The sequence below is a fragment of the Chiloscyllium plagiosum genome, chromosome 11, assembly GCF_004010195.1.
Source record: "Chiloscyllium plagiosum isolate BGI_BamShark_2017 chromosome 11, ASM401019v2, whole genome shotgun sequence".
NCBI classification, from domain to species: Eukaryota; Metazoa; Chordata; class Chondrichthyes; order Orectolobiformes; family Hemiscylliidae; genus Chiloscyllium; species Chiloscyllium plagiosum.
Window position 1 is genome coordinate 74,690,670 of NC_057720.1, and position 15,089 is coordinate 74,705,758.

The 15,089-nt window shown below is 42.9% G+C and overlaps 1 protein-coding gene across 2 annotated transcripts; it reads right to left on the minus strand.

The window, feature by feature from the left end:
• Positions 1-215: 215 nt before the first annotated feature.
• Positions 216-5,491, minus strand: LOC122554574 (regulator of G-protein signaling 21-like). 2 transcript variants are annotated; one of them, XM_043699823.1, is made up of 5 exons: positions 5,294-5,491; positions 4,006-4,101; positions 2,821-2,882; positions 2,052-2,218; positions 216-907 (listed from the first exon to the last, which is right to left on the minus strand). In XM_043699823.1, the coding sequence occupies exons 1-5, from the start codon at positions 5,404-5,406 to the stop codon at positions 653-655; spliced, it is 693 nt and encodes a 230-aa protein (XP_043555758.1). In that variant the 5' UTR covers positions 5,407-5,491; the 3' UTR covers positions 216-652. The 2 variants fall into 2 exon arrangements, with proteins under 2 accessions (XP_043555758.1, XP_043555759.1); XM_043699824.1 differs by lacking the exon at positions 4,006-4,101.
• Between the last annotated feature and the right edge of the window lie 9,598 nt (positions 5,492-15,089).

Here is a 15,089-nt window from a genome sequence, read left to right on the forward strand (position 1 = left end):
TGTCACCTCTTGTTGGTTCTATTCAGGGTGCCGGTTAGTAGTATGTTTCCAAAGCCATTGAGAGCCCAATCTGTTATGAGCAATGAACCCAGCAGCATTATTTAACACCAGAAACAAGTGTTTTACACTCAGGTAAGTGAAATTCATCACTTTAAGCAGACAGTAGAAGGGGTTCAGAATAGGGGGAAAAGGAGGTTAATTCAATGAATAATATGAACATGAAAAATATACTTTCCCTTTAATGAAAGTCAACACTTGTTGACCGACTCTTTCATCAGCACTGTGCTAGATAGAGCACCATACACACAGGATTCAGGAATAAGATAACACAAATATTAAATACATTAATAGCACAAAAATGAATAATTTATACACACAGTAAAGGTTTTCAGATTTACAAGTGTGTTACTTAATAGTATCTTAAGCTTCAGTAAATTAACAATGCATCTTTTAAATAGAATCATAATTCACTAAAAATGTTCTTTGAATAATCTGAGCTATTAAAAAGACTCCAGGTTCTTCAAGTGACAAGCATTCCCAAGTAAAATTTGAGAGCTGCAGGGACGAAGTCAGGGAGGCTGCAGGAAGCTTGTTTCCAATAAGTCGCCGTAAATAACGTCTTTATTTTGAAAAATAAAACCACTTCTGTTCATTAAAGCCAGGCAGTGAATTCTGAATTTTGAAGGAGACCAGCTGATGTGAAGGACTGGGATCGCCGTCTTTGCCCATTATTCTCAACTGGTGTCTGCTTTAACAAATCTCTGTAGAACTCGGATTTGAGGAATCTCGGATAAGAGTCTTTCTCCATCAGGGTATGCACTTTACTCTGTGCCAAGTCAAAACAGGATAAAGTGGGTAATTGAGTGTTCTTCTTTGTCACCTCTTTGGTACGAAAATCAATATTCACCTGTAAAGTATAGAGTTATTTAAAGAAATTTGTTTTTTTTCCCTCAAAAAATCATCCCTTTACATTCCTGGCCACTACATGCATTTGGACAAAGTGTGCCCACAGTATCATTTTATATCACATCTGACAAAGACTTCTAACAGTGAATCTTTTTGAACTGTAACTAAATGTAAAGTGCAACTCTCACACCATTTCCAGTCACATGTCCACCTAATTCTGACTGCTTTTTCTGTTCTGATTTGAAAAGTCTTCCTCCTTGAAGAAAATGAGGAATAAAGAAAAAGAAAATTCCTTTCAGAAAGAAGCCAGAATCACAGATTCCCTACAGTGCAGAAAGAGAGCATTTGGTCCATTGAGTCCACACCAACCCTCTGACGAGCATCCCCCCTCAGATGAACTCGCCCTATCCCCATAACTCTACATTTCCCATGGCTAGCCCACCTAGCCTGCATACCTATGGATACTATGTACAATTTAGCATGGCCAATCTACCTAACTTGAACATCTTTGGACTGTGGGACAAAACTAGAGCACCTGGTGGAATCCCACGCAGACACAGGGAGTACATACAAACTCCATATAGATAATTAGGGTGGCCTGATTGATGCAAGGACCTTGTAGGTCTGAGAACAAACTAGCCAGACCAACCAAGCATGGGAAATATTGTGAGGACTATGCTCTTCATGTGGAAAGCCCAAACAGGAATGATGGAAGGTTTCACTTGTATTCTAAATAGGAGGTTACATCACTCAAGTTTTGGTGATTGAGGATTTTGGTTAATATTTTATTGCATCCTATTATTCTGTGAAATGGAGGGCACTCCATACTTTGGAATGCACTAATCCAGTCCAATACTCTAATACATATAACACAAGGAGGTCACTTCAACCTGTTGCCTCTGTGCCAGTTAACACCATTCCCAATTTTCTCAGTAAGATTTCATTTTAAGTATTTACCAAACTCTTTTGGAAGTTTCTATTGAATCTACATTCACCACTCTTATGCATATATTCCAGGACACCACTTTAAAGATAAATGCTCAACATATGAACAATGTCTTCAAGAAAAATTCAAATTTTCTTAAATCTGTTTCCTTATAAGATACCTTAATAAATCTATTACAGAATCATAATTTGTCCCTTACTTCTTTTGGGGCATCAGTTTCAATAAAATCCGAATAGATTTTCTTTGCCTTGGAGGCCAGTTTTGTAGGTGATTTGGTTTTCTTGTAGTCTTCACAGGCCATCCAGAATTCAATGTTCTCCTCACTGTACTCTGATTGTAAGAAAGCTCGAAAGAGACCCAAGCCAGCTATAGGGAAAAAAAAACCAGAATGTGGCCAGCTGTAAATATTGATGCCACCTCCATGTTTAACCAGACTGGTTAGTTACTATGATTTCAAAGACAACTTCATAAACAAGCTATTCTTCTAGTATTGTAGAGTGTAGTGCTGGAAAAGCACAGCTGGTCAGGCAGCATCCAAGGAGCAGGACAGTCAACTTTTTGGGCACGAGGCCTTCATCAGGAAGATGCTCGAAACATCGATTCCCCTGCTCGTTGGATGCTGCCTGACCGGCTGCGCTTTTCCAGCACCACATTCTTCGACTCTGATACTCCAGCATCTGCAGTCCTCACTTTCTCCTATTTTTCTAGTATTGTCAGGTTCTATTTTATGTAAAATAAAGGTGCATATATAGTTCTTTTGGAATGGATACACAATCTAGGCACAAAATGGTAGTCCCATTTACAGAAATTTAGTGAAAATGCACTATACAATAGATCTAAGTAAGCTGAGTTTGAAACATTTTTACATCATATTAACTCCAGCCATTACATCTATTGGTAAATATTTTGTCAGTAACAGTCTTGCTGACAATCCATATTTTTACCCAGAGTTAATGAGTAATACTTACACTTATGTGCTAGGAGCTGGTCTAGTGACTCACTCCATTTAGGTGGTTCATCAGGAGGTGTACTAGGAAAAAAAAATCATTATAAATTTCAAAATTTGTTAAAACCAACAATGGTTAGCAGGCTAACTAAAATGATTGCTTTGCAGGTGCAAAAAGATCATGTTCAGCATTTCACTTCAGCAAATTTGTTGATGCAAATGGAAAGTTTCCTTGCATTATGCAGGCTGCAGAAAAAATGATTCGGAGCCTCAACCCAACTCTCAGTACGGCCACAAAACAGCTCAGTGCAGCAGTACAGGAAAGCAATTGACATTTTGGTGTTTATTTGCTGCAGTTGAGACTGACCACTAATCCTTTTTTAACCATTATCAACAGCACCCACCTGCAAAGCTTGACCACAACAACAATAATAATAGCTGTCAACAGATGAGATGAACGCACAACCGTACTTCGGGCTGAGGTGACCAAGTGTCTAAAAGTCTGCAGAGAATCTCAAGCCCCTCCTCCATATTGTTTGGTTCAAAATAATACTTCACAATTGATAATTTGTTACTGTAAAAAGTATGTACATCTCAGCAATTCAGGGGTGCCAACAAGAAAAGAGGGCATGATTCCCTTTGTTTCATGGCTACACTTAAAAAAAATCTGCAGCCCATTCAGACAGGACTAGCTGTCACAGGAAGAGACTGTCTCGAGTTTAAGAACAAACAGACCGCAGGTGCACGGCACACACTTGCAAACAAGATCTTCTCACCACCAGCATATTCAGTTATTTAACAATGTTCAAAGTTATCCTCAGTTTTCTCCCCCTTTTAGAAGCTGATCAATAATCGTACAGCCTTTCAGCCCATTCCAATCCTCTGAAGAGCACTGCACCTCGATCCACCCTATGCCTGTGACACTACATTGTCCGTGACTAACCCACCTAGCCTGCAAATCCCTTGACACTAGGGGCAATTTAGCATGGCCAATCCACCTAACCTGCACTTCATCAGACTGTGGGAGGAACCAGAGTGCACAGAGGAAACCCATGCAGACATGGGAAGAATGTACAAATTCCACACAGTCACCCAAGGCTGGAATTGAACCCATGTCCCTGTGAGGCAGCAGTGCTATCCACTGAGCTGCCATGCCACCCCAAATTAACAGCATGGATCAGAAAACCAGTACTAGGGCAAAACTCACTTTGACTTTTCAGGTTTAGTGGGAAATGGAATGAAGATTTCACGGGATTCTGCCTTCTGCAGGAGGAGGCTTAACCGATTCCGTTTCTCTTTAAGCCTGAAAAATATGAATTTGATGAACTGTATTAGGATAGACCAGTCAAGCAATAGCCTGGAAACAGTACAACACAGATTACCACTGTACAAAAAAAAATGCACTCCTTCTCCATTTCCTCCAACTTAACTGTAACTATTCAAACTTGTGTAAGTTAATACAATAGAACATTCTGTCATTAAAACACCAAATAGTATCCAAAGCAATGAATATATTAGGTGTATGGAGTTTAAGAGAAAATGGAGATACAGGAGCAAATTTGACCTGAACATCCATCAGGAAACATTTTCCATTGAAGTCAATGCAAAACAGGTTAGCTGGGCAAGTTGTGCAGAATATTTTGAGTTGGGAAGTTAAGCTAAGATTATTGCAATGATTCTGACCCCAAAACATACCACTAGAATGGACAATGTAGATATAGGCCATCAGCCATTGATACTTCACACAGGCAGCAGATTCATCAACCCCAGCATATCCTTCTTCCTCCTCCGTGTAATTAGTCACAATCCCCCCAGCTGGTTTATAACATTTGCCTCAATCACTTTTGGTGGTAACAGCTTTCACATCTTGACCACCCACTGGAGTAAAGAAGTTGCTCCAAATTCTTTATTGGTTTTATTATTGACTTGTATTTTGTGCCCCTGTACCAAATCTCCACTATAACAAATAAGCCACATTTGTAGAACATGAACGTTTATCTTTCTCCTCATCCAAACCTCCTTTCTGTTGGCAGGAGCATAGTTAACAAACTAACATTTAATTAACAAAATAGGTCTGAACAGCACTTTGAAAAGATAATTTTTTGAAACACTGCAGTATAAACAAGCTTCCATGCTTATTCTGGTCTGCTTACAAAACAAATGACATAAAAAGCTGAATAATACAGTCCTTGTACTCTAAAGTGTCATGTGCTATTTATTCAGTTAAAAGCTAACCTTTTGTGATGAGTTTATATTTGCTGTTATTCTAGATGTGCATGAGACGGATGCAGATTATCAGCTGAACAAAACTAAATGACAAAAATAACAATGATACTGTCCTTTACTTTAAATTGTCATGTATTTATTCAGTTAAAACTGAGTTTCTGTGATATTTGCAGTTATTCTAGATGTACACTCCTTTTATAAAACTTTGTACCCAGAGATATCAAAGCCACAGATCCAGGAACCTTTCCGATCATACTAAGCCTCATTACCTGTTTTTATTCTCTCCTTTCCCCTCCTGGTTCTCCTGTTTGATGATCCTATAGGGCTCTTCTTTGGGAGCTGACAGGTTGAGCTGCGGGAACAAGAACAGTACAGTCTGCATGATTTTCCCCTACGTTGGAGCTGGAGATGCTGATACCAAAGCAATTCCCTGGTGGGGCAGGTTGTGAATGTCCAGTCAGCGCTGCTCCAGGCAGGTTAAAAATGCTGTGAGCCCGCTGACTTTGTGAAAGCTAATTGGCTGCTTGAGTGCTTAGACCCTCCCAGTTCAATGACTTCACGCACACAGGAGATCAGCTCCAGTGACTAGAGAGAGAGAGAGGAGAGAAAACTTCCACCCATTAATTGCTAATCTGCAACTTCAAACCACAGCAGCATTCAGAGACTTCATGTCTGACGTCAGCGGTTAAAAATATGCATTGTATTAGCACTAACTGTTCGTAGATAACGATCAACGTAAATAAACCAGGTCCCAGACTGTGCAATGCTGTTGTGGGAACTAGCATAGTACCCATAGGACAGGATGCTTCCTACAGAGCTGCTGTCCTCAGCCAGTTTGATGAAACCTGGGTTAGATATTTCATGAATCATGTTTCAGTTGTCGTTCCCCTAATGTCACAGTAAGATTCAGCCAAGGCAACTGTTGAGTGAGATTTGCATGTGTGCTACTACTGTGGACCTTTGCAAACTGATCCTCACCCTTGCACAACTTTGACCTCAAGGGGGACTGATTCTCCAGAGAGGGGATAGAGTTGGGTTGTAGAGTACCAGGCGGAGTTTGTGGTAATACTGGATAGGGTAAAAATAAACAAAGCAGAATAGCTTAAAAGGGCACTTAATTCCCCCAAATGTGATGCACTCAAGTTACTAAGGGAAATGGGGTGGTAACTGCAGAGAATATGGCCATAATTTTTCAGTTTTCTTTGGATAGAGGGATGATGCCAGAAGTCTTGAAAGCTCTTGTTTAAAAGATGAGGGGGATAAACGCAGCAACTAACAGAAAGTCAGACTAATTTTAGATAATGTCAGAGAGTGTAACCTGGGATCAACTCAAAGACATATGACAAGGTATGTACTAATAAAGGAAATGCAGCATGGAGTTGTAAAAGACAATAGATAAAATCTTAAAGGACAGAAGTGGGTACGGCGGATGCTGGAGATTAGAGTCAAGATTAGACTGGTGCTGGAAAAGCATAGCAGGTCAGGCAGCATCCGAGTAGCAGGAAAATCAGGCAAAAGCCCTTCATTAGGTTTCCTAAACGTTGGTTCTCCTGCTCCTCGGATGCTGCCTGACCTGCTGTGCTTTGCCAAAATCTTATAGGGGCCATAGCGATTTGTGCCAGCCTTCATGGGCAGACATTGACGTCCTATATTTGCCACAATCCTCGTGGCATCTCTCTGAGCCACTTGCCACATGCTCAGGAAGCACAGCTGTGCATTTCACTCACAATGAAAGGCTGCTGAAGAGTCACTTTGCAAGCAGGGAGGGACACTCAGTGTACAGAGTGGGCCAGGCTGCATCTCAGGGCTGCCTGCTTGCTCTCTTAATGCACACTCACGTAGCGCCTACCTGCATGTTCGCATTATTCTTGCCATATTGTGTTGGCACATTGGGGCTACAGCCAGAACCTAAAGGCTGTCTGTATTGCCATATTTATGTGTTCTTCTGCGCAGGCATTCAGAAGTGCTGGTTGTCAGGCACATCGATAAGGCCTGTCCAGTGTGAAAGGTGGGTAAGGCTTGTTGCGGTACAGCACACCAAGACATCAATGTAAAAATGACAGCACGTGCCAGCTGCCTGCATGGCAAACATAGTACAGTTATTCAACCTGATGGCCATGGTGGTGGAAAGTGAGTTGGGGGCCAATCCTCTGTCCAGAAAAGAGGGAGTCATCTGTCAGGGTACCAGCACCATCAGTCATGGGGACAGTGTGCACTCAGTCCAGGGACTTGGCAAAAGTCAATCATGAGAGCAGGCAGGACATGGTCAAGGGATCTAGGCAGAAATGGGTACTGCAGATACTGGAGATTAGAGTCAAGATTAGACTGGTGCTGGAAAAGCACAGCAGGTCAGGCAGCATTGGAGGAGCAGGAAAGTCGATATTTTGGGTAAAAGCCCTTCCTCAGATGGTCAAGGAATCTGCCTGCTAAGTCTGGGGAGTAGACAACAGTCAGTAAATTGCCTATTGTCAGTCAGAGAGCTGCATAGACAACAGTCAGGCGGCTGGTCAGTCATGTCCTGCTGGGAACTGCTCATTGAGGTCAGTCAGAGTAAATAAAGTCCTGGGGGTGAGGGGGGGTGGTAGTTGGGGGGTAGGTGGAGAGGGCGTCCATCCATCAATCATTCAGCAGGGTGCGTGGTGGTGGACTGTAGGGGATAGAATGTGGGATCACTGCCCAAGTGGTTGGGGGAGGGGAGTCAAGACTGCCTTGGGAGGTGTGGTGAAGTATAGGCATGTGGAGAGTAGAACGGTGTTGGGGGTAAAGCCAAAGTGTTGTTGGGGGTAGGTGGGACAACATTGGAGGGTGCAGTAGGCTGCAGGAGGGTGACAGTGACCACCACCATGGCCTCCACAGAGGGCAGTGTGGAGGCATCACCAAGGTGTAACATCGGGGTTGAGTGGCACGGAGGGCAGTTAGAAGGGAAGTTCAATACGGTGGGTCACCACTTTGCAGGAGAATGGTTGAAATTGGGCTTTTTGGGTAGTGCAGAGTAAAAGAGGACATGGAGGCTTGGGGGGCAGCCTGGCGACAAGGTGGAGCACACCGCAGATGGTGCCCTATGCAAGATTTATCTCCCAGCTATTTTCTCGACAACTGGAAAATCCCGAGAGTCAGTAGCATGAGATCCACGTCTGCTGGGTACTAGGATATTGAAGGGACAAAGACGTGAAGCAAATGTTTATAAACTCCAGTCACAATTTTGATAATGGATTTCCAAGGATGTGTCCGAGTTTGAGCTATAGGCAGAGGCTGAATAGACTGGTGCTATTTTACCCTGCAGCGTCAGAGGCTGAGGGATGACCTTACAGAGGTTTATAAAATCATGAGGAGCAGGATAGGATAAATAGACAAGGTATTTTCCCCGGGGTGAGGGAGTCCAGAACTGGAGGATATAGGTTTAGGGTGAGAGGAGAAAAATTTAAAAGGGGCCTAAGGGGTAACTTTTTCATGAGGAGGGCAGAACATGTCTGGAATGAGCTGCCAGAGGAAGTGCTGGAGGCTGGTATAGTTATAACATTTAAAAGGCATCTGGATGGGTATATAAAAAGGAAGGGTTTAGAGGGATAGGGGCAAAATGCTGGCAAATGAGACGAGATTAATTTAGGTTATCTGGTTGGCATGGATGAGTTGGACTGAAGGGTCTGTTTCCATGCTGTATATCACTATGCCTCTATGAATCTATAATTTCTTTGCCCATTTCCAATGCATGCAGAGTGAATGTGCTAAGCCTTCAAATTCTGCTCAAAGGTGATTTGCACCATACCATTGGAGCGTGCAGGTCTAACATTGTCATCTCAATGGTGCAGGAGTTAGTGGCAGTGACATAAAAAGAGGCAAATGGAGGCCAAAAGTGTCCCATCATTTGTGAAACTTCCAAGGGTGATGTGGGACAAGGGCAACATCATTATATTTCATGTATGTATGATAATGGACTGAATTGAATGCAACAAGAAGATAAATGATCTGGGGCTGGGATGGTGGGAGGGTCAAAACACAGCAGACACTCCCTTCTTGATGTAATATGATGGTCAATCAGTCAATCTAACATAGAATCCCGACAGTGTGGAAACAGGCCCTTCGGGCTAACAAGTCCACACTGACCCTCCAAAAAGTATCCCACTCAAACCCATTCCCTTACCCTATTACTCTACATTTTACCCTTGATTAATGCACCTAGCCTACACATCCCCAAACACTGTGGGCAATTTAGCATGGTCAATTCACCTAACCTGCATGTCTTTGTGGTTGTGGGAGGAAACCAGAGCACACCCACGAAGACACGGAGAGAATGTGCAAACTCCACACAGATAGTGACCCAAGGCTGGAATCGGATCCGGGTTGCTGACAATGTGAGGCAGCAGTGCTAACCACTAAGCCACTGTGCCTTCACCAAGTTACTGCACATGCTTCAATCATGCCATGGTGGAGCAGATGATGGGGCTTCCCTTCCCTCCACATCGGTAATCGAGTCCCCCTAGTCTTCACTTACCATTCCATAATCATCCACATCCAAAGGATCATTAGCCGCCATTTCCACCACCTCCAACAAGATGCCACACTAGACACATCTTCCCTTCCATCCCTTGTCAGCCATCCACAGGGAACACTCCCTCCAGGACACCTTGGTCAATTGCTCCTCTGCTCCCATCATCTCCCCATCATCACTGCTCCTTGCTAAATACTCACAGATTCCTCACTATCCAATGCCCCAAATACACCTTAGAGGTGAAACTGCATTTCACTCAATCCAGTCTACTGCGTTCACTGCTCACAATGTGGTCTCCTCTACACTGGGGAGGTGAAATACAGACTGGGTGACCGCTTTGCACAACACCCACATTCTGTCCACAAACATGCAACTGAACTTCCTGTTGCATGCCACTTCAATACACCACCGTGTTTTCTGGCCAAAAACTGGAAGAACAGCACCTCATTTTTTGCTTGGAAACTCTGCACCTTCAGGACTCCATATTGAGTTCAATAATTTCAGGGCCTGAGCATCTTCTTCTAAGTCTGCACCCTAACCCTGACACACCAGGCCTTGTCTTATATGGGCTGCTATCACAAAGCAACCCATTGTCAGCTACTGTTGGTCCCCTCTAGCAGCTATTCAGGCTGACCATTATCCATTCCTTTGTGCAACTATTATTCTCTCTCTCTCTTTCTATCTAGGCTCCATGTGCACCTATTGTTTACTCCTGCCCTCTCCCCCACCCCATCTTCAGCATACGTACAAACCTATTTCCTAAGCTACCATCAGTTCTGAAGAAAGGTCACTGGACCCAAAACATTAACTCTGCTTCCTCTCCACTGATGCTGCCCAACCTTCAGAGTTTTTCCAGTAATCTTCAGTGATTTTGTTTCTGATGAGGGTGCAGTTTTGCTGCTTGGGCAGATCTGGGTGGGCCCTCAGTATAGTCTGGACAGGATGGGTGTGCTGCATCCTCTTGCTGTCCTGTGCTCTCCACAACGGGAGCAGGCAGTGAGGCGGAGTGCTGGATGCTGAAGAACTGAGAGACTGAAAGTTTCCGAGGAAGACAAAGAGGACGTTATGGAGGCGGACAATCTCCTTGTGCCTGACAGAGCTCAGCTACATTGGACGCTACAATCCAGATATGACCTGATTGGCACTAGATTCCTGTAGATGGGAGCTGGGTGCAGCAGACCATCATGGATTGCTATTAGTTGTTGGTTGGAATGGTTTGTTTTGTATGGGTGTGAACTGCAGCATCTACCCATTCCGTTTGTGTTTGCTTTCGGTGCCTGGAATTCAAAACTCAAATTTGAACTTGTCTGGTTGCTTGCCTGAATGTGATGTTCAATTGCAAAATGTGGATCTCCAGTAACTTCCAGTGACTTAGAGAGGGTGTTTACATGGGATATAACTAAGGACAGAGAAACTGTGTGGCCTTGTGATCAAACAACAAGGGTGTGAGTAGGACTGTATGTGTGAGGGAGTGGAAACCATGATGGAAAGATACACTGGGCAGTATGGTTTTGTGCCTGGTGTTCCATGATGTTTTCCTTTGTGGGGCAATGCTGGATGGCCAATGGCTGTCCAGATGCACAACAGCCTTTTAAAGATGGCGCAAATGCAAGGCATGTAGATCTTTCTAAGGTCACCTGCTGCGCGGTGAGTTGTTTTAGGAAGAGTATGCAGTTAAATGGGGCAAGAGAGCCTCCAAAGTGGGAGGGCAGGTAGTTAGTGAGGTGAGTTCAGACATTAAGCAATCATACTTAGCATCCTGGTGAGATAGCCCCCATGAAATTTGACATAACTGGCAATTCACCAAAAAAAAAGTAAGAATCAGTCCAAATTGTTTTTGACGATCTTTACTGAGTTCTTTTATGAAGGAACAGAGCAGGTTGGTGATGGTATTTCACAAGCTTCTTTGCATATACTTGCTGGCAAAGTTAGTAACTAGTAGTTCAACAGTAACTTCCAAAATGGTATTGGATGAATGTTTGCAGGGAAATGAATTGCAGAGATGCAGGAAAGAATAAGGGAGTGGGATTAATTGGAGAGTTCTACCAAAGAAGCTGCATGAACAGAGTGGGGCTGAATGGCCTCCTGTGCTTACCACAACAAGTCTACGTAACTCTGTTAGAATGCATGCGTGACATTTTATAATGTTGGTGATGTAAATATGCCATCTCTATAACTAAAAAAAAATCAAAATTACATGCAGTAATGGACACAATATGATTTGAATTTATCCAAAGCAAGTTGTCGACTTTTGCACAGAAAGCTGGTCTGCAACATACTGCTCAGACATGGGTTCAAACTCAGGCTGTGCTTCTTGCAGTTTGTCTTGACCACATTCAGATGAAGCTATTTTAGGCACCAGCATACTCTCACCTGCACCAGTAAGAACCTGTGCTCACCACAATATTAAGGATGTGGACTCTGGGCTGTTCGCAATAACAGGGAAGAGGTGCCAAGTTAGAGGAACCTTTGAATTCCTACAGAGTGGGTTGGGCAGAGAAAGGAGAAATTTCTTACGACCAAAGCATGAAGGTCTGGATCTATGCTGTCTGCATTTCCCTTTTCAAACCAGTTCTGCCTAACTTGAAACCACACTTTTTGTTGCTTGTATTTCACTTCCTCCAACTCTCGCATCAATGTGTGGGCAAGATCTTGACGTGGAAGATGCTGGAAATCTAAAATAAAAACAGAAAATGATAATGAGGTATTGATGATCAAGTGATACATTGTGTATCTCTTTAACTGAGGAAACTTAAATACTGTGTAATAAACATTGGAAGGAGAGAGAAGTGAGGTAAATTAGAAAGAGACAATTCAATGTCAAATCAGATACAGAAAGAGAACTGAGGAAAAGAGGGAAATTAAATTCAGAGTCGCTGTGCACAAATTGACTCCTGCATTTCCTACCAGTGGCTATATTGACATAAAGCATTTTGCGATGGCCTATAGTTGTGTCAAGTGTCAATCTTTCTTCCTGCGTGCGCAAGAGTGGAAGAGCTAGGGTAAAGTAAAAGCAGCAATGGTGAGTGAATGGTGACAAATTTAACTGGAGTATATACTGAGTGAGCAATGGATGCAATATGCTTGGTGTCTACTGGGTCTAAAGGTAAAATCTCAAATTGTTCATGCCTTTGTTTAGTGAGCTGTGAATATTTGCCATCGAACAGAGTGGGAATGAGCTAGGATGCTGGCAGTAGTAGAAATGTGAAACTGAGAATCTGAGCCAGATATCAGATGCCAGAGTAGCAGAATAGAGGGCATTCTCAGGAAACAACTTAGCAGAGCAGCAATGGTCTTAAATATAAAATAGAACTCAGAAAAATATTGGAAATATTCAGCAGCTCAGACAGAATCTGTGGAGAGTGACAGCAAGTGACCTTTCAGGTTGATGATCTTTCATCCACCATTGACCTGTAACGTTTCTCTCTCCATTGATGCTGCCAGACTGCAGAATTTCTCCAGCATTTTCTGCTTTAATTTCAGATTTCCAGCATCTGCAGTATTTTATGTTAATGCTCCTGATGACACCTATGAAATGAAGTGTCATGACCATGGATCATAAACTTCAACTTCAGCTTGCAGTTTTTAATAAAATGGAAATATAGTCAAAATTGACATCAGGTGTACATTCCGTGGTGTCTAGAGACAAAGGTCCGGTCACATATAACAAAATATCAAGGAAACTTCAAAGGGATCAGACTTAACGTGAATTTAATCTGTGAGTTATCTCAAACTGTGAACAATTTGGGAGAAACAACAGCAGTCTGGGCGAGAATCATATTTTCACCTTTCAAGAATACCGAAGAACTGGAGTTAAAGTCAATTCAATCCTGGTCTGTGTCTGCTAGTAGGAGAAAGTCTACTGGTGAGCTGAGGTACTCATGTACCAGCCTGAGTTTGAACTCGAGTATGTTATGGGTGACACAGTTGATGAAACACACACTCGTCACACCTACATTGCAGGTAAATTATTTTCTTGCTCTGAGTGCTAGATGTCGTTAGCCAGCAAGTCAATCAAAAGGCAACAGGATAAAAGGATGATTCTCTCACTCTGATGGCTGCTCGCAATGAACTGTCCAGCCTTGGGTGACTACCTATTTGGAGTTTGCACATTCGCCCTGTGTCTGCGTGAGTTTCCTCTGGATGCTACGGTTTCCTCCCACAGTCCAAAGATGTGCAGGCGTGGTGGATTGGTCATGGGAAATTGTCCATAGTGTCCAGGGATGTGCAGATGTCCTGGATCACAGCCTGTATCCAAGTAATTCTTTTCAGATTCAGTTAAATGTAGTTAAGCGTCGGCAACAGCAATTTGTTAATATAAAATAGAATTCAAAAAATATTGGAAATATTCAGCAGCTCAGACACAATCTGTAGAGTGTGAAACCAAGTGATCTTTTCAGGTCAATGACCTTTCATCCACTATTGACTGCAACGTTAACTCTACTTCTCTCCCCATTAATGCTGCCAGACCTGCAGAGTTTCTCCAGCAATTTCGGCTTTGATTTCAGATTTCCAACATCTGCAGTATTTTATATTAATGCTACTGGTGAGCAATTTGATTAAATATGAACATTTATTGAGTAATCTTAAAAGTCAAAAGACACTGGATAATTCTCTCTCCTACACAGTGTAACAAACAGCAAGGCACAGAAAAACAGCTACAGAAGACAAAACTGCTGGTGAGAACAGAAAACACAGCAACAGAAAAACAAGCTGCAGCTGCCATCTTCAGCTTGGGATTTCAATATTGTGGTCATTTCAGAGACATGGCTTGAGGAGAGACAGGAATGGTTGTTGCAGATTCCAGGATTTAGATGTTTCAGCAAGAAAAAAAAACTAACCACCAGGATACATGAACATCAACTAGCCAAAACAATGACGTGACCCTCTCTCATTACATACAGATAAGGAAGAACGTCACTTCAACTGGGACAACACATCTATCCTACGACAAGCCAAACAGAGACACACACAAGAATTCCTTGAAGCATGGCATTCCAACCGAAACGCTATCAACAAACACATCGAGTTAGACCCCATATACCACCCCCTGAGAGAAAGAACAATAAATGACATCACCACAGGAAATGACATCACCAACCCAAACATGGAAATAGAAAGCAGGAATCATCAGCAGTGCTTCACCCAGAGCCCCACTGCAGATGTTACTGATAAGGGTGACAAAACGTCTGGAAATGAACATTCTGGCTCAGTGAGCAAATCTGCATCCAAGACAGAGGGTGGTGAATGATGGGAAATGATCATCCTGGAGCTTAGTTACCAGTGGTGTGCTGCAAGGATCTGTTTTGGGGCCACTGCTGTTGGCATTTTTGTAAATGATCTGGAGATGGGCATAAAAGGATGGGTTAGTACATTTGCGGATGACACTAAGGTAGGCAGAGTTGTGGATAGTGCTGAAGGATGTTTTGGGTTACAGAGGGACATAGATAAGGTGCAGAGCTGGGCTGAGAAGTGGCAAATGGAGGTTACTGCAGAAAAGTGTGAGGTTCTTCACTTTGGAAGAAGTAACGGGAATGCAGAGTACTGGGCTAATGGTAAAATTGTTGGCAGTGTAG

What these genes read in the sequence shown, in the direction of transcription:
- LOC122554574 (XM_043699823.1), bottom strand. Translation starts at nt 5,406, where the DNA reads ATGCAGACTGTACTGTTCTTGTTCCCGCAGCTCAACCTGTCAGCTCCC. An exon ending in AAAGGAGAGAATAAAAACAG is followed by an intron (nt 4,102 to 5,293) that starts GTAATGAGGCTT and finishes CATATTTTTCAG; the next exon opens with GCTTAAAGAGAAACGGAATC. An exon ending in ACTAAACCTGAAAAGTCAAA is followed by an intron (nt 2,883 to 4,005) that starts GTGAGTTTTGCC and finishes TTTTTTTCCTAG; the next exon opens with TACACCTCCTGATGAACCAC.